General features: G+C 40.4%; 3 protein-coding genes across 13 annotated transcripts in view; 2 read left to right on the top strand and 1 right to left on the bottom strand.

Annotated features, from left to right (window-relative positions):
* LOC108039075 (potassium voltage-gated channel subfamily KQT member 1) overlaps positions 1-17,617 on the top strand; it is a 43,132-nt gene extending 25,515 nt beyond the window's left edge. Inside the window, exons 1-19 of one of the 11 annotated variants that reach the window (XM_017116001.2) lie at positions 7,681-7,818; positions 7,903-8,088; positions 8,530-8,747; positions 8,810-8,985; positions 9,363-9,488; positions 9,546-9,656; positions 10,111-10,298; positions 10,830-10,874; positions 12,172-12,368; positions 13,910-14,002; positions 15,127-15,254; positions 15,325-15,409; positions 15,702-15,744; positions 15,808-15,904; positions 15,969-16,322; positions 16,383-16,486; positions 16,542-16,657; positions 17,072-17,286; positions 17,351-17,617. In XM_017116001.2, the coding sequence (XP_016971490.1) occupies positions 7,766-7,818; positions 7,903-8,088; positions 8,530-8,747; positions 8,810-8,985; positions 9,363-9,488; positions 9,546-9,656; positions 10,111-10,298; positions 10,830-10,874; positions 12,172-12,368; positions 13,910-14,002; positions 15,127-15,254; positions 15,325-15,409; positions 15,702-15,744; positions 15,808-15,904; positions 15,969-16,322; positions 16,383-16,486; positions 16,542-16,657; positions 17,072-17,286; positions 17,351-17,437 (2,622 nt within the window). In that variant the 5' untranslated portion in view covers positions 7,681-7,765 and the 3' untranslated portion in view covers positions 17,438-17,617. Of the gene's footprint in view, positions 1-7,675; positions 7,819-7,902; positions 8,089-8,529; positions 8,748-8,809; positions 8,986-9,362; positions 9,489-9,545; positions 9,657-10,110; positions 10,299-10,829; positions 10,875-12,171; positions 12,369-13,909; positions 14,003-14,242; positions 14,681-15,126; positions 15,255-15,324; positions 15,410-15,701; positions 15,745-15,807; positions 15,905-15,968; positions 16,323-16,382; positions 16,487-16,541; positions 16,658-17,071; positions 17,287-17,350 lie in introns of those variants that run through there. The other 10 variants (XM_017116003.2, XM_017115993.2, XM_017115995.2 and 7 more) reach the window with 10 other exon arrangements.
* LOC108039079 (tubulin-specific chaperone cofactor E-like protein) lies at positions 3,332-5,760 on the top strand. Its single transcript, XM_017116008.2, has one exon. The coding sequence runs from the start codon at positions 4,078-4,080 to the stop codon at positions 5,455-5,457; it is 1,380 nt and encodes a 459-aa protein (XP_016971497.2). The 5' UTR covers positions 3,332-4,077; the 3' UTR covers positions 5,458-5,760.
* Positions 17,304-21,202, bottom strand: LOC108039074 (zinc finger protein 585A). Its single transcript, XM_017115992.2, has 10 exons — positions 20,439-21,202; positions 20,218-20,373; positions 19,894-20,155; positions 19,682-19,834; positions 19,462-19,605; positions 19,269-19,404; positions 18,727-19,182; positions 18,479-18,665; positions 18,185-18,417; positions 17,304-18,127 (listed from the first exon to the last, which is right to left on the bottom strand). The coding sequence occupies exons 1-10, from the start codon at positions 21,154-21,156 to the stop codon at positions 17,633-17,635; spliced, it is 2,940 nt and encodes a 979-aa protein (XP_016971481.2). The 5' UTR covers positions 21,157-21,202; the 3' UTR covers positions 17,304-17,632.
* Positions 21,203-21,791: the final 589 nt, after the last annotated feature.

The raw sequence follows: 21,791 nt of genomic DNA, 5'->3' as shown, positions 1-21,791 counted from the left end.
TAGCTAATATACATGATGCATGATATATGTGATAAATGATATTGACGGACAAAATGACCTGTGGCCCAGAGGACTGGACTGAATTATGGCCTCTTGGGAAAAGTCAAGTGAAATGAAAATTCTATTGACAAATGACTTATTTGCCGCTCTTCTTTGGCCGGCAAACCATAACAGAAAATTATATGTTTTGAACTATTATCGCACAGAGTGAAAATGCCAAGAAGTCTAAGCGCAAAAGTCCCAACGATTTTGGATAAATATAGACGCAAAGGCGATGGGTTGGCTACGTATACAAAAACGCATGTAGCATATAGCTAATGAGCGATGTGGGTCGTCGACATAATTGATGACTTGATAGATGCAAACACACACGAGTCCCCATCTTGGCTATATGGCACAGGTTAAGGCCTACTTAAGTGATTGACTTCTGGGGCTAAGAGCCCCATAAAGTGAAAAGTAAAGGACTGGTCAGCAAATCTTCACTTCCCACAGAAGCTTTTAATGCCTCTTGGTGCCAAAGTGTGCTCTTTATGCTCTTGGGAAATCTTTAATAATTATATATATTTCAACAGTATATTTTATGTATTATCTCTTATTAATTGATTACAAATGAAACTTAAATAATAAAATTTCGTCCTTTATTTATTACTCTCTGCCACACTGTGAGAGTTAGGTTATCTGATTTTACCTTATAGTCGTCCATCCTATTTATTTGGCTGCCTAAAGCCAAAGCGCCTTTAATCACACAGAATGTAAATAATATTACAAAAAAACATTTTATTTGATTAAATAATATTTGCAGTTTGAACATAGCCAATGTAGTTTAAAATTCAAGCCCTGAATGATGCAGGTATTTTTTCAACCTGTCAACGATTTTGACTTCCCTATTCCTCATGTTCTTGAAATTCGTGCGATACAATAAAAATAGGCAAAGAAAGGAAAACGAAATATTGCAGGAACCTGATTGAACCCTGCTCAGACATTGACCAATTTGCAACTGGCTGTCAATCCGGAATATTAGCTTGCATGTGTGTACAAACACTTTTATCTATCAACCATATTTATAGCAGCATGCACAGTGAAATATTCGCAAATTGACTTCAGTCATGCGGAACGAGGACGCAAAAAAAAAACAGCTACAGACCTGTAACGCGAAATTCACTAAATTTAATTTAAACTTGAAATTGAGTTTTAAAAGTAAGCATGAATAAATATATCGCTTCCACTTCAGTTAACTCAATTTTACTATCGCAATCAAAATTATTTTATTTTGTTGTAGATAATATTTGACCAACATAAAATAAAGAATTACATATGTAGACAGGTGTTATCATTTATTTGAGTTAAAAAGTTATCCTACGAGTAACGGGTATTAAAACACGGGTTGTATCCAATTGTTGCTATGCCAAGCTTATGCAGTAGCAATTATTTTGAAATCAACACGCTGAAATCCTCAATTTTTAAAAATATGGGAGTTATGCTACTTTTTTAAACAGCTGTCTATGGAATATCTATCGAATACCTATAGAATACTTTCCTCTAGACCGTTAGATTTTTTTAATTACACTTCAGAAGAATATGAATATCGCTAAAATTGTGTGATTCTAGCAAGCATCCGTCATAAAAAACATTTCTTAGCTTGGTGGTTTTAGCTATTGAGGTCGCACTGTATAGCGAAACCTTCGATATGGTGATGGCGTTACAACAACTCTAACCATAACGCCGCCAATGACAAAGGAAAAGCACAAAAGAGCGGACACAGTGCTGCCATCTGTTTGCTCTTTGTTTGTTGATTGGTGTTGCACATGGCACGAAAGCTTTTTGGGGTGTAAATTGGGGGCCTGAGGTGGTGTGGTGGGAGCTTTCCTGCCCAAACAAAATCAGCTGGTGGCTGTCAAAGCTCCAGCACAAATGCTGCGTAATTTTTTGTTGTCTGCCAAAAGCACCGTAATGCAAACAAACATGTGAGTGGTGATTGCCTCTCTCCCCCGCTGTTTGTTTTCGTGGGACAATGGGGCCCCAGCTGTACGATAGAGAGAGAGAGTAAAACAGCTTTGTGTGTTGTAAATTTATGCTCTTTGACTCTCCCTCTCTACCCCAACTCCCCCTCTTTCAAAACTCTCGCGAATCTATTGCGCACCTTTTAAGCTCTAAAGTAGAAACCCTTTGACATGGAACCACCACCCCCAATGAAACGGCATTTTATGAGCTGCAAGGTCGCACCAAATTTAAATCAATTTATTTAATTTATTTGTTTGCACTGTCCCATGCTATTTGCAATTGCCACCTGTCACTCGGCATCACAATTGGCCACCTGTCACTCGTAATGAGTACACACTGTGGCATGACCATTGACTTTATAACTGGTTTTCCTCACGGCCCGCCAGAAGCGCACTCACTTTCCACGGGGGCGTTGGGGCGGCCAAGGCGCCCAATTAGACATTCGCCAGAATTCCCATTTATTTTCTATATTTTCTAGGGCCGCCTGTCAAGTGCACACGACAAGGTCATTGTAAATGTATTTATTTATTTTTAATATTTCTTCGCCCTGCTCTGCATTCTATTTATGCTCTTGCTTGCGCCAGAAACCCCAAAAAAAAGCTAGAGCAAGACAAACAAAAAATTTGTTCTGCCTTCTTAGTTTAAACAAAATTTCGTAATTGAAACAGCGTATTTATTTTTGTCGGCAAGGTCGCTGTCAAATCATTTACATGGGTGGCTGTCGTGCGTAGCATTCGAAATCGGGCCCACCGATAATTAATTAATGGTATAAGCTTTTTAACTAAAATCATTGAATTTCATATATAGAGTTTAGTTTAGATACAGAACTGTATTTGTCAAATATTGTTTTAAAAGTGAACAAGATTTTAAAATTTTATTACTGATCTTTCCGAATTCAATTGCCCCACAGCGGTTTAATTTGTAATATTTATTGAAAGAATTTTCTCGGAACGTTGGATACTGATTATGGGTTACTGGCTTTAAAGTAATTTTCAAATAAAAAGTTATATATGTATATAAGTTTGATATTCCAAAACCCAAGTTGTGGCAAGTGTCGATTCCCATTGTGCGTAATATCGTTGCTTATTTATCGTTTTCATATTATATATTTTTGTCTTATTTATTAAAAAAAAACAAAGAGGACTGAGGTTCTAGAAATCTTCGAATTCTATTAAAATTTAATACATAAATTATATAATTTTTTATGACTACATTTTTTAAACATAGTAGGGAGGGCATGGAGAAGTACGTAGACTTTGTAGTATTTTGTAGGCTTTTTCAAAATTAAACGATAAGTTCTTGTCTGGTTGGATTTCGGAATTACATCAGACGAGAACTTATCGCATTTGGGTTTCTGAAAATTACCCCTGAGCCTGTATCGGCTGGAAACGCCCCTGTTTGGGCCCGAACCGCTCCTGTGCGCATGTCGAGCGACCTACACACAAAAAGCACTAAACAGGCCAGAATCCGAATCCGAACACGAGCACACGACTCACCCATATATATTCATATATATATATACATATACACTGCACCACCGACCGCTGAGGAGTTGGCGCGGTTCTCGGTGGTTAGTTGAGCGTTTGGTGGCACTGCGAGCGGACGGAGAGCGTTGCGGAAAAGCAAACAAGCAGAAAAGCGGAAAAGCTGGCCACTGCGACAAAGGTTAAGCAGCGACCAACACAAAACGACAACAAAGGGAAACGCATCTAAGCTGGAAGAGAGATCCGAAAAAACCAGCCCAGACCAACGCACTTTGGGTTTCTTTGTCACGATCTTTTTTTTATACATCGAAGCACGTCGAAATAAAAAAGACTCAAATTAGTGCGCAATAATTAACAGAAAAAAACAAACAACGAACGCGAAACGTGCGCAATAATTTGTTTAAAATCAATGAAGACTGCAACTGCGCAAAACTGAAAAATTGCATCACAGCCAGCACAGAACGGGCCAGGAAAAGTTTATGAGCGAGGAAAAGTGGAAAATCAATAAGGGGCACAATAGGAAAACCCCGAATATATAGGGGACTAGAACCCATATACTATATACCCAATCCTACAGAGAAGTGCATTCGCCATGCCTTCCCTTTTGGAGGCGCTGGAGCGCAAGTACTTCGCGGAATGCGAGTTCGAGAATGCCCACGAACCGGAACTCCACAAGCGGAGAGACCTGCCCAATGACTTTACGGTCACCAAGTGCGGCGGACGCATGGAATTCTCCATCTTCATACCGCGTCTGTCGCCCCTGACCAGTGTCCCAGCCCTGCTGGTGCTCAACGACTGCGACATCGACTCGGCCGGGGACTTCGAGAGCATCCGGGAGAAGTGCCAGCGGGTCAGGGAACTGGATCTGGCCCAGAACAAGCTGAGCGACTGGTCGGAGGTCTTCAGCATACTGGAGCACATGCCGCGCATCGAGTTCCTCAACCTGAGCAAGAACCAGCTGGCCAGTCCGATTAGCTCGCTGCCCACGGCGCCAACGATTAATCTGAAGAGCCTGGTGCTGAACGGCACCTATCTGGACTGGGCCTGCGTGGACTCGCTGCTGAGGAATCTCCCCGTTCTGCAGGAACTGCATCTCAGCCTGAACAACTACAAGCAGGTCTTGATAGATGCCGAGGAAGCGGAACAGCGCCTGCAGGAAACGGAAACGCCTGAGGAAACGGAGTTGCGCATCACCAAAGCCCATCCCGCTTTAAAGACCCTGCATTTCACTGGCAATCCCGTCGAACACTGGCAGGAGATATGTCGACTGGGCCGGTTGTTTCCCAATCTGGAGGCCCTGGTCCTCGCCGACTGTCCCATACGATCGCTGCAGGCCGAGGAGAACAGCGACACCCATAGGTATTTCCCCAGTCTGAGGCTGTTGAACCTCAGTTCCGCGCAGCTCGACAGCTGGACGGCCATTGATCAGCTGGCCAAGTTTGGGCAGCTCCGCAATCTGCGGGTAAAACACTGGCCGTTGTGGGAGAGTCTGGAGTGCACGGAGCACGAGCGCAGGCAGCTTCTGATAGCCCGACTGCCTAATGTTGAGATGCTAAATGGGGGCGGCAAGATCAGCAACGATGAACGCGTGGACTCCGAGCGGGCCTTCGTCAGATACTATATGGATAAGCCGGAGGACGAGCGGCCGGCACGCTACGAGGAGCTCCAGCAGATCCACGGCAAGCTGGATCCTCTGGTCAATGTCAGCCTGAAGCCGGACAAGCGGGTCAAGGTCCTGTTCACCTACAACGATGTGAGCGAGAGCCGGTTCGTGGACATCTACCTGACCGTCAACGATCTGAAGGCCAAGCTGGAGAAGCTGGTGGGCTTGTCGCCCAACAAGATGCGCCTGTACTATCTGGACCAGGACTACAAGGAGTTCGGGCCCGAGGAGATGCGGTTCCCCAACAAACAGCTGTACAGCTACAACATACAGTCGGGCGACGAGATCATCATCGATGCCAAGAAGTGAGATGGGGTCACCAGGTTTCTGGAGAGGAACCCGAACCCCGAACCGCGCTTCGTCCCCCGCCTGGTGCTACAACTTGTGATCTTGTGCACGAATCATTTATACCTATCGTACTTTACTGCTACTGTTAACGCTGTTCTGTTCTCCCCAGCGAGCCCCTGTGTAAATACGTTCTGTAAAACGGCCAAGCGAGCATTGCGCACCCACATCGTATATTTTAATTACTGCCTAACCTAAGCCACACATACAAAAATACAACACACAAAACAAAAAAAGCAAGAATGCATTAAACAATTTTAAAATTAACCGACACTCGTCGTTTTATGGTGATGGGCAGCACTTTCCGTTGGGGATCGCTGGAAGATAAGATATGACTCATGAAGTGAAGCGGAATCAAAACAACCCAACACAGGCACATTTTCATGGATCGTGGATAGTGAAGAGCTTTCGCGATCACTATGTCGATAACTGACTTCAGCACTGCAGTAATCTCGCTCGAGGGGAGCTTTGAAAAGTTGCCTGAGAACTGGCTCTCCCGCTTCCCACATACAATTAGCAGAATAATAACTATTTATGATGGTTATATGTCCAGTTAGCACATTTTGAGCTATGGACATATTTCCGTTCAAGAAATTATTAGTGGGGATAAGTAAGATGTATGAAAATAAAATCTAAGTATTAGCTGAAACATAAAAAATATAACCCCTTTTCTCGATAATTCAGGTATTTAGTAACAAATATAAATTTGTTAAGCCAATTAAACTTTATAAACATTGGCCCTATCTTTCTCCTGTTATGATAGCAGAAACAAAATGTTTCCTAAATTTAAATTAAAACCGTATTAATCATTTAAAAATTGTTTTTATATTAGTTACAAAGTTTTCCTAATTCCACAAAAAGGTAAAGACAGTTGTTTATGAATATAAATATTACTATTTTTCCTACGTTCTTGTTTACATTTGTCTATGTACTTCATTTGGTGGGGAAACTACGCGATATGGTCAGTGAAATTAGGCTTATTGATGCGAGTAACATCCATTGTTGTGTTTTTAGCTGATTCATATCTAATTTACATTAATATATAATGTAAATCAAAGATGAGCCAATACAACTCGTTCTTTGTTTGATGATTCGTTATGTTAAGATACATATATCACGTTTAATCCATATAGCATAACAATTTCGATTGGATTTCTTTATTTAAAGCTCTTTGTTATTTTAAGAAGATAAACAACTGAAAAAATAAGAATCCTAAAAGTAATAGAAAATTTAAATTAGCTTGATATGTTTTTATTTTTCAAGGGTGCTAAAAATAAAAATATTCCTAAATTTATTTTTATTTTTTTTATAACTTTTACAAACATGTTGTAGTTTTTAGTGGTTAACATTTTCGATACCACATTACAAAATTAAATAATTTAATGTTTAAAAAATTTTTTAAATAATTTACATTTAGAAAAAATTAGTTCTTTTTTTAACAATAAACATTAATCTTTATAAAAATAAAAAACCCTCAAACAAATTACAAAAGAAAATAATTTAAAAAAGGCTTTTTGAAGCTTTAAAAGCATTAAAAATATTTTGCAATATACGAATTTATTTTAAATAAATAAAGTTATTGTTGAATAAATTTACCTATTAGACATAGAAATCCTGGGAGGAGACAATTATCCAGTCCAGCGACCCGTCGTTTGTCTCCGTATTATTTCAAATGCCACAAGTGAAACCTCCTGGAATTCAAGATATCAATAGAACTCTCCCATCAGCGGCTGGTAATTTTCCAGCACGCCCCAAACGAATTGCCAAAACTCACCCATATTTGGGTTGTTTGTGGGGCATGGCAAGTGCCTGATGTTAATGACGTACGATCCGCTGGCAGCACGTTGGGCAAAGACAAAGTCGAGAGATCGTGACTAAAGCGAACCTGACCCGCCCACAACGGCGAAGGAGAACCAAAACGAAAACGTCGCTAAAATACGCGAAATTTTATGGCACTTTGTTGATGACGAGGTGCAATATACTTGGGTATATAGGGTATATATTAAAACAAAATCAAATAGAGGTCTATGCAGACTTGGGGTGTCGTAAAATTGCAAGGTGTGTGGAACGAAAAAACTGTTTATGTAGATAATTAATAAAATTTACACATGGGGTTTTGAAAGTCTAGTTGTTAAGGAAGGTTTTTTAACCGGCCGACGCTCAGCCGTCGATCGAGTTGCGATTGAACCGCCGTCGGAGCCAGACGTGTCCAAAGTGTCAAAAATATTTGCCGAGATTTTCCGAGAATTCACTGGGGTGGAATGAGATCAGAATGGATCCGGATAACGATATTTATGCCTTCTACGACATAAAGGGTTACAAGGGGTACACAAAAACTATGAGTTACCAGCTAAAGTGAATCTTAAAATTATAAAAATAAATACTAAGGAGTTTTTTTGTGGATTACAGGAAATGTAGACCGGGCAGGCCGAACTCGGAACGAATCCTGCAGCCTCGAATGTCACTCCTAGGAAAGCCGCTGAACTACAACCGCGGCACTCGCCGCGATGTTCGCTACCGGCGTCTTCAGAGTCGCCTCTACAACTTCCTGGAGCGGCCGCGCGGCCTGCATGCCATCTTCTACCATGTGATGGTGTAAGTACCCAGTAATCCCAAAAATATATTTATTTATAAGGCATCCGGAACTCACTCTAGTAATAATTTTATTATAAAATATCTAATCAATGTATACAAAAGTTTAATTCCTAAAAAAAACAGAAAAAAAACTTCATCGGAAAAAGTAGTTTTTGAATTATATATTTTGATATTAATATTAAATTTAAATATATCATTTTCAAATTTAAAGTTAAGCAAACTGGAGGCCAAGGGTCGGTTTAGATTTAAAATAAATCTGTCTCATTTTTTGAAAAAACACCCAAAAAGAAAGACAATCGCATAAATAAATAATTGTATTTTTGAGTTTTCTATAATATTTGACTCAACGTCTTTGAAATTAGAAGTATATTGGATACAATGTTATATAATAACATATACATAATTTCAGTAACACAACATGATTTTTAATTGTTCCTCAAGGTTCCTGATGGTGTTCACCTGCCTGGCACTCAGTGTGTTTTCCACCATCAAGGAGTACGAGGAGGACGCCGTCTACATCCTGTTCCGCATGGAGATCCTGGTGGTCATCTGGTTCACGATGGAGTTTGGCGCTCGATTATGGTCGTCGGGCTGCCGATCGCGATACCAGGGCTGTCTGGGTCGGATGAAGTTCGTGAAGCGACCATTCTGTATTATAGGTAGGCTAACTGCACGATTTACCAGGATGAAAAGGAACTAAACAGGGACTCCCATATTCCAGATATTGTCACCATTTTAGCCTCAATTGTAGTATTAGGGATGGGCACCTCTGGCCAGGTGTTCGCCACGAGTGCCCTGCGTGGCCTCCGGTTCTTTCAGATACTTCGGATGGTGCGCATGGATCGGCGGGGTGGCACCTGGAAGTTGCTCGGTTCGGTTGTATACGCACATAGACAGGTGAGTGATCGATCCAACATTCTAATGGCATTAAATATTGATTCGATTTTAAAAATGTAATACGCGCCATTTATGTCAATCCCTGAAAGTCATTTCTTTTCTAAAATAATTTATTTGTAACGAAAACATTTGAATTGAGGTTAAAGCGTGTTTCAGAAAACAAAACAACGAATAAATAATTACACATAGTTACTTTTAAGTATTCATTGCTTTATCTTTAAATTAAAAAACCACATAATTTGTGTAACTGAGATGAGCTATTCATACACACATATGTATATCTGGCTAAAATAAATGTTTTATCTTGACATGCGGTATACAAATTGATACTTTAAGATCTCATAAAATATATTCCCCTTGTATTTCTTAATGCACAGGAGCTGATCACAACAATGTACATAGGATTCTTAGGTCTAATCTTTGCATCATTCCTGGTCTACATGTGGGAGAAGGACGTCAATGACAAGTTCAGCAACTTCGCCCAGGCACTCTGGTGGGGTGTGGTGAGTACCAGAGTCTCTAGTATATCTTCCACGTATTGTCTCTATTCCCGATTTTAGATCACACTCTGCACAGTGGGCTACGGAGATATGGTGCCGATCACATGGCAGGGCAAGCTAATTGCCTCCTGTTGTGCTCTTCTCGGAATCTCCTTCTTCGCCCTTCCTGCGGTAAGTCTTTTAACTTAACTTTAGTTATATTGATAGTAACCATAGTAATGATAATGCCTATCAGCACTTCTTTTTGTCAATAGTAATAAATCCCAACATTATCAGTATTACTCTTTAGGTGCCGTCCATATTACGTAATCGAAGGGCAGGGTAATCAGCTAAATTATTATTTCTTTTGACTTTTCGCATTTTATTGTATTACGAATTAATTATTGGGAAAAGAGGATTAGGTGTCGCCAATAACTTTGATGACGTTGTATAGGGACATCCTTTAGTTTTTTTATCATTAAACTATGTTGCATTTTCTATATTTATTTTAGATACTTATATGAAATCTTAAGACTTTTTTTTAGGCGCAGCTGTGTTTGATATTTCAAAGAGTAGACTTACATATATTAATAAGTCAATTATTCCTGTTACCATCATACAAGTAATTAAACGTCTGATCTTCTAGGGCATCTTGGGCAGCGGATTCGCCCTAAAGGTGCAGCAGCAGCAGCGGCAGAAGCACATGATCCGGAGGCGCCAGCCGGCGGCCACTCTCATCCAGGCCGTGTGGCGTTGCTATGCGGCCGACGAGCATTCCGTATCGGTGGCCACGTGGAATATCCATCGGGTGGCCCTTCCCAGTCCGCCGGCTTCGTAAGTATCGCCTTCAATTTGAAAGAGATCCTCTTTTGGGCGGGGCACTTGTATCAAACTGAAGATTCTTCTGGGGATATATTGCGGAGAAGAAGATCAACGACTATTGTACAAAAACGAAAAAAAAACTCACACAGTCACAAACACTCGCACACTCACACAAACACAAACTGCATTGGTGTGTATAACCGAAGAAAAACTAGAATTTGTTTTTGAGCTAAACAGCTAAAAATCGTGAGAAGCGCATAGAAAGGCGCTAAATTCGGTGAATCGGCATGTTCAGCTCAGGGCATGAAATTGGACATTTTAAAAATCCTCCAAAATGTACAGAACAAGAACACAAATCAACCCAATATATTCAGCAAAGATAGAACTATAGATATAAAGCATATGTCTAGAGTGTAGCCCGATCAACTATATCCACCCGACTGTCTCTTTATCCGTATTTCTTCTCTCCACCCGATTAACTACTTATGTTCTATATAATTTACTTATTCCCATAGATAATATAATTTTTGTAAACATTTTCAGTTCTGAAAACTGGGAGCGATTATTAAAAAACATAACTGAATATAGGTAAAACTTGATAACCGTAACAAAAAGCAATCAAAATCAAGCCAAGCAAGACTCAAAGCAATCTGCCAATCATTCTGTACGGGCGGTGTTCCTTAGCCCCCTAAAAGCACCCACATCCGTAGACATGGCTCCCACATCTAAATTGAACCAAGTTAATTCGCAGCTTTTCTACCATCAGCACCAGTCTCTATAGCTCTCTCTCTGTCGCTCTTGCTCTATCGCCTGGTCTTTCCATCTCTGTCTTCCGCTTCATTCGAAAGATTTCTTTGCTAAATTTTTGAAACTTTCCCCAATGACCGAAGTACGATTAATCAATATGATACGAATTGATTCTTATTTTGTGTGTTCTGCTGCTCCGCGCCCAAAAAACTTCATAAAAATGCATATAAATGTGTGTATAATCTATAATTAACACGTGAGTTCAATGAAGCCAAATGAGTAAAAAAGCTTTTTATTCGATTCTCTCTTTCGCTCCTTTTACCTCTTATGTCCATGCCAAATGAAGACACTATCCACACCTCACTCCTTCCCTGAACTTTTACGATCTTTGCCCCTAGCACCTGTACGCCCGGTTTTCCTTGGTCCTCCTTTTCAAAGATCAGAGCATCGCAATTAAAATCTAGATACTGTAGTACAAAGTCTTAGTCCGGTAGAACTATTTTTTAATATTTGAAAAATATGGTGTCATGTTTTAAGCTTTTATAAGAAATTTATCTGAAATCTTGTTAATTCCTCAAGTTCAAATGTCAATTTACCAAGTTCAAATCCCTTTATTTCTGTGGCAACCTTAAACAATTTTTCTTTGCTAACTATTTGTTTGCCTAACAAGAGGTAAGACAAGATAAGATAAAAGCAATAGAAACCACTTTAGAAAAGTGAATCATAGCACTCAGATAAAACAATGACATTTTTTCAGATACATACGTGGCATCTACGTAGCCTCCAGTTAACAAAGCAATAACAAGCGATGCTCTCACTTTGATTTATGGGCAAGTAGTCGGAAATGCATCGACTGTGTGGCACTTCATTTATAACTTTTAAATGTTGGAATTAACATTCAATGTTGTCCTTGCACCAATATGCCAATTTTAAATGTTCTTATCCTCACACCTCTTTGTATGTATGCAATTACACGAACACACACACAGCCTACACCTACACATGTTAACTATGAACCACAGTCGTATCCTGTTAACTACTTGCCAGATAACCTCTCTCTTACTATGAATTCAACTATATTATAAGTATTGATATTTGAGTGTTGACTGAGAGTTTATTTTCCCCCCCTCCGCTGCAGACGGGCGTCCTCCAGCTTTAAGCACAACACGTCCTTCGTGGCGCGGCTGCCCACCATCCGGCGGCACAAGAGCCAGACGATCCAGACTCCGGGCGGAGGCGACGGCGGCGGAGTCTCCAAGCCGCCGGGGTCGTCGAGGGCCTCCACAAGGTACACACGCACCATCCGGGACATCAACGCGTCCGTGGAGAACCTGGGTAAGTTGGTGGGCCAAGTGGCAGATCTCTCTGATTTCCGTTTATGTTTCCCATTTCCATTCCATTGCGAATTTCTGTTTGCACACAGCCCACATGCACAGACACACACACACACAGCTTATGAGGATATTTAAGTGCGTTTCGTGACGATAAGGCGGTTTCTGAAAATAAGTCTTACTTCTTTTACTTGACTGTAATATATATTCCTTTAAATGATTTTTTCATTTTATCGAGACTTACTAATGTTTTTGAAATGAAATTGTTATACATTTTTTAAATGTTCCGCGAATCTAAATTTGTAATGTTTTATAAATTTGCTTTCTTCTAATTTGAATCTTTTTATTAAATAAATCGTAAACAGTATTACAACACCTGGTCAATATTTCTAAGTATGTAACAAACAAAAAAAGAATATAAGCTTTGCCTTAAAAAAACGAAACGCACTATACGGCTCAAGCATGTTGTTCTTTCCAACTTTATTGTTGAACAAATAATAACAGAAAGTAAGGATTTTTTGCTATTTACACAATTCCAAAAAGAAATTCCGGACAAGACAAATCACAATTCCAAAAAAATGAGATGAAAATTAAACACATTGAATTGGAAAACATTTGATTTGGCCTTACATAAAACCTAAGGTTTTGGCCATTTTATTTTAAGGGAATTTGCTTTGATCAGTTATATTTTGGTATGCATGTAGCGTTCTGCAATAAATTTCAGTTGAACTAATTGTCAATAAGCCAGTCATTAATCAAACAATAAACAATTCTAGTCAGCTTTGATGTGATATTAATTGAAATATTGCAGTTCTATAAATGTCTTTGCCAGTCTATTAACATTTTTGTTGTAATTGGTATAGATTAGTCATTTCATTTCCTTTTGGAATTAATTAATTTCAGATTAAGTCAATAGTGAATCTAATGTGAAAATGTAAAAAAATTTGTAATATTTTAAAAATCAAAATGATTTTTAAATCACGTTTAGTACTTTAACGTAAATTTAACAAGAAATATACAATTTTTATTTTAAATTATAATAAAACAATGTTTAATTACGAGCTTTAAGCTCAGGCATAAACAAATTCTTAAGCCACATAAAAAACTGTTTTATATAATTACGATCCAGCGTAAAAACGATTTTAAGTCGAAATTATTTCTCCCTTTTACATAAAAAATCATTAACACATACAAAATTTGCATCAAGTCCGAACTTCTTAAATTTACCAACAAACAAACTAAACAAACTATTTTAAAAAATAACCATTTAACCACTTGAAGAGAATTACATTTTTGTTGTAGTTCTTAGATGTTGGATGATTTGATTTCTCACTTGTGGCGCATTACTTTTGATTTGTTCTCGAAACCGAGTTGAATGTTCCAATATTGTACGACCCATATATAGAGTGTACCGTACCGTGTCTCTCGAATCGCATATATATTGGCAACCATCCGATTCGAGTTACAGTTACAGAAACGCTGCTCCGATTCGCAATGAGTGGAGTCTTGATTGTCGAGTTTAACGTTTGATTTGAAATTTTGCAGAGGTAGTACAAAACGGCAAATCCATGAATCCAAGTTTCAGCGAAGATTCAGTTGCTGAAACCACTTGCTTAAAAAATATTAAAAATTCAGACGGTAAGTCTACAAGGTCCTCTCCCCCAGGTCCTACAATACGAATAATAAAAAAAAAACCGATTATTATATCACACTATATTGTATTTGAGTGTTGTGGTTGTGTCAATGTTGTGAATCCAATGCATCCCAGAGATAAGATTGATTGAACTTTGAATTGATGTTGTTTGTTGGTTGGTTGCCTAACACGACTACTCCCCCTCCCAATGGGTCCTATAATCCAGAAATCTTAACCTAACATAGCCAGCCAGCCCGCGCTGGCCAACTGCAAGCTCAGCTCTAGTGCCGGCTCCCTGGCCCAGTTTCCTGGTCGGGTTCGGGATCGGGATCAGGAGCAGGGTGAGGAGCAGGACAAGGGTGGTGGTTCCAGGAGAAACCTCACCATTCCGGTGGTGCTCTACGGTTTCCTGCATGGCAACTTCTTGGGCTCGACGCTGTCGCTGCGCAATCCACGGGTGGCTCCGGCCAACGATCGGGACTTGGAAGCTGGCCGGGAGGAGGAAGGGTCCGCAAAGGAGGCCTGTCAGCGGAGCAACACCTTGCCACTGCCTGGCAATCCGGGGAGTCCCGGCTCCAGTCCGAGTCCCAGTCCGGGAAGTGGACGGACGGGTCGCTTTTTCGCGGCTGCATCGCACTTTCTGGAAACCGGATTCACCACCAATCCAACTGGCGACGTGGCAAGTGCGTGCTAGCCGGAAAGACGCATCCCCGAAAGTATCTCCAAACGTATCTCCTCCGCCTAGGAGTAGCGCTAGGGTTGCATGCTGTCCACCTCCATAGAGTGTCCTTATTCCCCGCCCCTTTGATTTGTAGTTGATGTAGGTATTTGGTTCCACCTGACCCTCGAAATCCACACCCCTCCATCACACAGAGACACCTCACACCACAACGCTTGCTTCAGTATCTCTGGGCTGGAGGATCCTTCGTTCCTCGCATTTACTAACTAACTAACTAACTAAGCTCTCTATCTCTATATATTAATGATAATCCATGTGTATTTACTAATTGTTCCATATGTGTGTGTAACGGTACTTTTGTATGTGTTGTTGTATATTTGCGTTGACGTTGACTTGATTAACCATATCCAAACCAAAAAAACCAAAAAATCCAATAACCAACAAGCGAAGCTAGCAACCAAAACCTAACGCACAAGTCAATCTCTCTGATTCACAAATTGCCCGCAGATGAGGAGGACGAGCCGCGCTGCACGCAGCTAACCAATCGGCACAAGACCGCCATCAGGTTTATACGCAAGGTGAGGGTCCACAGATACCCTGTAATTCTGGGGATTTAATCCGAAACACTGGTACTTGTTCCTCCAACAGCTCAAGTACTTTGTGGCGCGACGAAAGTTCAAGGAGGCCTTGAAACCCTACGACGTCAAGGATGTTATGGAGCAATATGCGGCCGGTAAGTGAAGACCAATTTCGTAAATCAGGTTTATCCAATTACTGTTGATTCGATACTCCGTCGTTGATAAGACGTTCGATTTTGATTGAGTTAAGCAGATTCAATACCAATATGAGAATATTTTAAGAATGTATGTTGAAAATTACAAATAAATTTGAATAAAAATTTATAAATTCCATCCTTTGATTTGAAATATTAAATAAAGTTGTACAAGTTTTAAGAAATGTGGTTATTAATGTTTATATCCAATTGCCCAACTAAATATATCTAAATAACTATTTTTAATTTACAGGACACGTGGACTTGTTGGGTCGCGTTAAAATGCTACATTTGCGGTGAGAATAAAAAAAATATTGCCATTTTTAACCTATATTAATTGACTGAAAAACAACTCACAGCTTGGATCAAATCCTGGGCAAACAAGGCTCCAAGGCCAAGGATGTGTATGCATCCAAAATAAGCTTAGCCTCCCGTGTGGTGAAAGTCGAGCGGCAGGTGAGCGAAAGTTAGAGAAAATAATGGATAGCTGATATAATTGCTTTCCCACAACCCACAATAGGTCGCCGATATCGAAGAGAAGCTGGACGTGCTGATCAAGGCGTACATGGAGGATCGTGATAGATTCCTGGCTCTTCCGCTGCCAGCCAAGCCCAAAATACATTCCATTAGTCCTAGCCACAAGCCCCTGCACCACGCCCACAACCTGGCGATGATCGATGTGTGGAAACGGACGGCGGCGCTCAGTGTGCATCCGGAGCAGGTGACCACCATACCCCTGCTGAATCCCTCGGGTGCAGATGGCTCCGAGCTGCGATCCCTTACGGCCACGCAAACGGCCACCACGACAACGGATGCGATCGCCACACAAACCCCCATGCCGCCGCACATGCAGCATACAGCGACCAACACAAAGGTGTTACCGACTTAACATTTTGAAATATAACTATCTGAAATATATAACTCATACTTCCAGTCTTCCGTGCTTAACTCATATCAGCTGGGGTCTGAGAAGCAGCAGCACAATGATGTTTTTATGACTGAATTAGAGAATAGAACCAAAAAACGTGTTACGTTAAGGTGGGTTTTAGCCTTTAAAAATAAAAACGTTTCGTTAAATATCTACCATGTGCAGCCTACATAGATCCACATCGGAGCCGTATAGCAAGCAGGAGCAACGGATCAACATACCCGATGAGGGAGCTGAGTCCCTGGACAGCAGTGCGAAGCCAACGCCGCCAGATAGTTCAAGTAATTTAATTTAAATTCACCCTTGATTTAGAACTACTTTAACAATACTTAGTAAATTGAGTGCTTTATTATCTTTATTATTTAATATATATGAGATACATTATTAAAATGATTGCCTAAAAACAAAAAAACATTCATAAAAATGTTTAAAGTTTTGATTTCTCCTTGTTATACAGTTAAGAAATCGGTTTTATTTTGATTTAAATAAATTCCCGTCAAAACAAATAAAAAACTTTTTTAAATTATTATTTTGGTTTTATTTTTCATTAACAATTTTTAATAATATTATTTCGGTTTTTTTAAGTTATAACGAATTCTGTCCTTTAAAGGCTGAAGTTAAATTAAATTTGACCCTTTATTATTAGGTCATTCTTAAAATAACTTATAAATTTACTTTTAAAATCTCATATTCAGTTATACTAATCGATGAGTACGAGGACTTTGAGGAGGAGGATCTCAACTGTGAGGGTGAGATGGATCATTTCCCCTCCTGGGAGATCGACAGTGATATTGGGGTGGAAGTGGATGTGGACGCGGATGCCGATGGCGACTGTGATGAGTCCACTGAGGACACGGCATTGCTGCAGTGTGCCACGCGCACCGCCATTGTTATAACACCAATTAGCCCAGTAAGTAAAAATGAATCTAAACAAATTCCTTGATTTAATAATTAAATCTTAAATTCAATTTCAGGTAAGCTCCGCACACAATCTTCAGCAATTAAATGACCAAACTACAACGCTTAATAAATCAAATTTGCTTCCGCCAGACTCTGGCTAGTTAATTGCAATTGAAGTTAGCCTAAACGTAGCTATTACATTATCATTAGAATTATGAATTATTAACTATGGAATACATACTAATGTCGTTTTTGGACATCATTTGTGTTCAAAATAATTGGTAGCAAACAAATGAAAATCAAATCAAATAAATCTGCTTTAGCAACAAATCTTAAGTAACTCCAAAGTGTGTGCCTCAATGTTTGGTATCTTGATCTGGTACGTCGTCGACAAATTCTTCCTCATCCCCGTCACCTTCTTCCATTTCTATCCCATCCGGATCATCTCCTTCATCTCCGTCTGCTATAAACTCAATATTGTATTCGTTGATACGAATGCATCGCCTCTTAGATGTGGATGGCCCGTCGCTGACATATTCGTCCTCTTCGACCAGATCCTCCTGCAGGAATATGACACCTTTGTGTACCTTTCGCACATGTACATTCAGCTGGGAACTGTTTACAAAAGTGCGTCCACAACCGCCCTCGAAGTAAGCACGGCACATATACTTGTAACCATGTGCTCGTTGCATGTGGGTACTCAAGCCCTGACGGCGTCCAAACCTCTTCTTGCACGCCTTGCACTCAAAAGCGAAGCGCTTGTAGTGCTGACCCAGAATATGAACAGATAGGGACTTCTTGTTCCTGGTGGTGAAGCTACACTGCTCGCAGCTATAAGACTGACCATGGAGCTACTCAAAAAGGTTAGATTATTTAAACATCGATTGTGGGTAGGCTACAATATTCACCTTCTGATGAGCTTCCATTTCACTTCTGTGATAGAATCCTTTCTCACAGACACCGCAGGAGTAGCGCTTTGTATTCGAATGCACCACATTCACATGAGTGTCATAATTACGACGATTTTTAACGATTTTAAAACATTGAGGGCACTCGATGGGTTCGTGCCAATAGGCATGGTGCTTGGCTAGAGCATCCTGGCTTTTATATGAGGCTTTGCATAAAGGACAAACCACATTGTCTGAAAGAGTTTTAAGGAGTGATTAAACAAGGGAAAGGTTTATAAGGAGCGGCATTCTCACCATTATTGTGGCTCCTTGCCACATGAACAGACAAGGACATCTTTGAGCGGCACTCCTTTGAACAAAATTGGCAAATCCATTCTTGGATACTCTTGGCGGTTTTCTCCGCCTGCTTATTTGAAGATTCGTGGGTTCGTCGCTTGTGTGTGTACAAGGAGTTCCAGTTTACATATGCCTCCGAGCAGTTCTATAAGAGATAAAACACTTTTAATTTTCAATTTTTGGTGACCAAACGCAGCAAGTCTCACCTTCTGATCGCACATATAAAAGGCACAAATCTCAAGCTTACGATGCGTCAAATCCGAGCGCAGTTTCTGATAGTTGCGCAGGTGGTGGCGGTACAGTTTCATGTGGGGGAAGTCCTTACCGCAGGGCTGACACCAGTACAACCCGTCCTTATGAACGCCTGACTCTCGATGTGCTTGAAGATTTTCCTTTTCTTTGAAGTACGATGAGCAGTATTCGCAGACGTAAGCATCACGAAGCAGTTCCATATATATTTTAGTGCCAAAACAGGCAGATGTCGGGGAGTCCGCATGGGCAAGTAGTGTTTCGCGGCTGTCGCTCACCAGGCCACATTTGCTGCACACGTGCACATCTCGCTCAATGATCAAGTGCTTCTTCATGTGAATGTTGTAGGTGGCTTCGGTGGCAAACTCTCGGGAGCAGAGCTCGCAGCTTACCACGCTGCCATGCATGACTCTCTAAAATTTATAAAATTTATTAGTTATTGAATTAAATTTAAATGTAAGAGAAGAAATAAATGCTTATTAAGCCAGAGATACTCTACCATGTGCCCATTCAATCGCCCTCGTGACTCAAAGTGTGCCAAGCACTCGCCGCAGGAATAGGTTGTACTGCTCACATTGGCATGCGACTTATTGTGCTCCATGAACACGGCCGGATCACGGAAAGTCCGGTCGCAACTATAAGAAATAACAGCATCAAACTGGTGTTACCATAGTTAAATGCAGTGTACGTACAGGTCGCAAAATAAGGTGCCCACTGGCTCATGGGCATAATTTAAATGCTGGAAAAGGTCATCGATGTTGGTGCTGGCAAAATCGCAGACGAAGCAGGCGCGAGGTCTATGCTTCTCCAGATGGAATTGGTTGTGGAAACTGAATCTGTAAAGGAAATTATGTAATATAAATCAAATTTGGCATCACTTTTATAGGCAAGCACAAGTTGAAGACAACTTACCGTTTCCATGATGGAAACTCCAAGGAGCACATTTCACAAAACGAGCGAACACCCCGTTTCTTTTTGATGACATGGGCGCAAGAGTGTTTGTTGTACTGCAAAATGTTGGAGAATGTCATTTTACATTCCGGGCAGCTGCCATATATTGGAATCCTAAATAACACATGACACAATTGATTTTCAAGGTGGATTCAGATAATTTTAATAGTTACTCAGCCACGGGAGCGTGCAAAAGAACCAGATGCATGGCCAGGAACTGGCGACCCTTTAGCTCCTTGCTGCAACCTTCAATGGGACACTGGTAGACATCTCTCCGGGTTTTGTGGGCCTTAACAATGTGACTTAAAAGACTATCAAATGTGGGACACTTTAAGGAGCAGTGTTTGCACACTGTACTCCACTCAAATGTAAGCTTTTCGAAGCTGGTTTTCACCACAGTTGACAAGTACTCAGAAATGTCCTCAATGTCATCCTCTGAAAAAGAGACAAATAAAATGGTTTATATGTGGGGTTTGCTGTTGCTGATCTAAACTCACTTTCCTTGATATCAACAAAGTTGAATAGAACCACATTGCTGGCCTCGCCATCGTCGTCCTCTCCTTCGCTTTGGCTCTCCTCAGGTTGGACTACTAATCTAGGTGGACGAACCATTGATTTGTCCTTTACATCCTCCAAATCTGGGTCCAGTATATCTGGAAATGTGTATTTAGATATTATAGCTTATGGTTTAGGGATAGCAATCCAATGTTAATCCAACCTTCGTGCTCATATATGTATACATCTTCCTCATCTAGAACAGGTTCAGCCTCGGGTTCGTTGTTCAGCAGAACAATTTCGGCTGGGTTTTCCGATTCCTCGGCGATCTGGGTAACTTCACTGGCTACCTCTTCAACGACGGTCTCATCTTCGTCCAGGATGTTTTGTATCAGGACACTTATCTGCTCTTGATCCGCATCTTTTGGAGTTTCAATTTGGAGGGGAGGACCTTTCTGTGGAGGATCCTTGGATCGGGCAGGAGGCTTAGATGAACCAAGGGTTAACTGGGGCGCAGGAATTCCTTTGTTGATGCGGGCACTTGGTTCCCGGGTGGGAGCTATGGGTACAGGGCGCAGGACCTTTGCCAGGGGCTTTGGTGGCGTAGCCTTCTTAGCGGGCTTCGCTGCAGGTGGCGATGCCTCGACATCGGTGATGATAATGGGATGCTTGGGCGCCGCATTCTGGTCCACTGTCTTGGCTGCATCCCTTTCCCGCTCCAATTCATCGATGTCGAACAGGCGGATGAGATTATTGACACACACTTCGCACAGAAGCTGCTTTTTCTGGGGATCGGGTACGACATCGACCTGGTAGTGCTTGGCCAGCAAGGATTGGAGACCCAGCTCGATTCCAAACTCATCGAATATCTCCTGGTACTGGTATTTCGTACTGAATACGGAGCAATGCAGACAGCTATTATTTTTTGCGTTTTCCGACATCTTAATCTTTGTCCGTCAGCGAATCAGAGGCGTTAGTGCATTTATGAGGGGTTTTAAAGTTGGTTTAATTTCGCGGCGCTAGTCTGGTATTTTTATAGCTGACGCTAAAGTGACCGTATACCAAAATTTTTAAAATGTAACTGCTAGTAACGAAACAAAATAATAACTATCTGAAAATGGAATCATGACTATTGCATTTCATACGTTTTAAAACCAAAAGTAATACACTAATTTTATAACACCTATAAAAAATAAATACAAATAAGACAATTTGGAAGTAAATTGATTCATAAGTATTCTGAATATGTGGTGCAAAATTTGTAGTAGATTTTATTTAAGATTTGTAAAGTTTTAAGTGATTATACAAATAATTTCAGGACAAACACAACTATATTCATTGAACTGCTATTTCTATTATAAAGTATATTAATAATTTCTATATATTGACGTCTATTTTAACTTTTCACTTCTGTTCGCAAATCCAATGGTTTCTTTTTTATTTATTTCTCAATAAGTATCTGATGTTGCTACTTTGCTGTAAGAGGAAAGCTAACGTTTATTTATTTGCTTCCTTCCAATTTAAATAGGGGATTTGACTTGAACTGAAGAAATTTGTAAGTAATTTGCAACCAACT

Source organism: Drosophila rhopaloa, unplaced genomic scaffold (genome assembly GCF_018152115.1).
Source record: "Drosophila rhopaloa isolate 14029-0021.01 unplaced genomic scaffold, ASM1815211v1 contig_195, whole genome shotgun sequence".
Taxonomy (NCBI): domain Eukaryota; kingdom Metazoa; phylum Arthropoda; class Insecta; order Diptera; family Drosophilidae; genus Drosophila; species Drosophila rhopaloa.
This window is presented reverse-complemented; position numbering and strand designations above follow the sequence as displayed.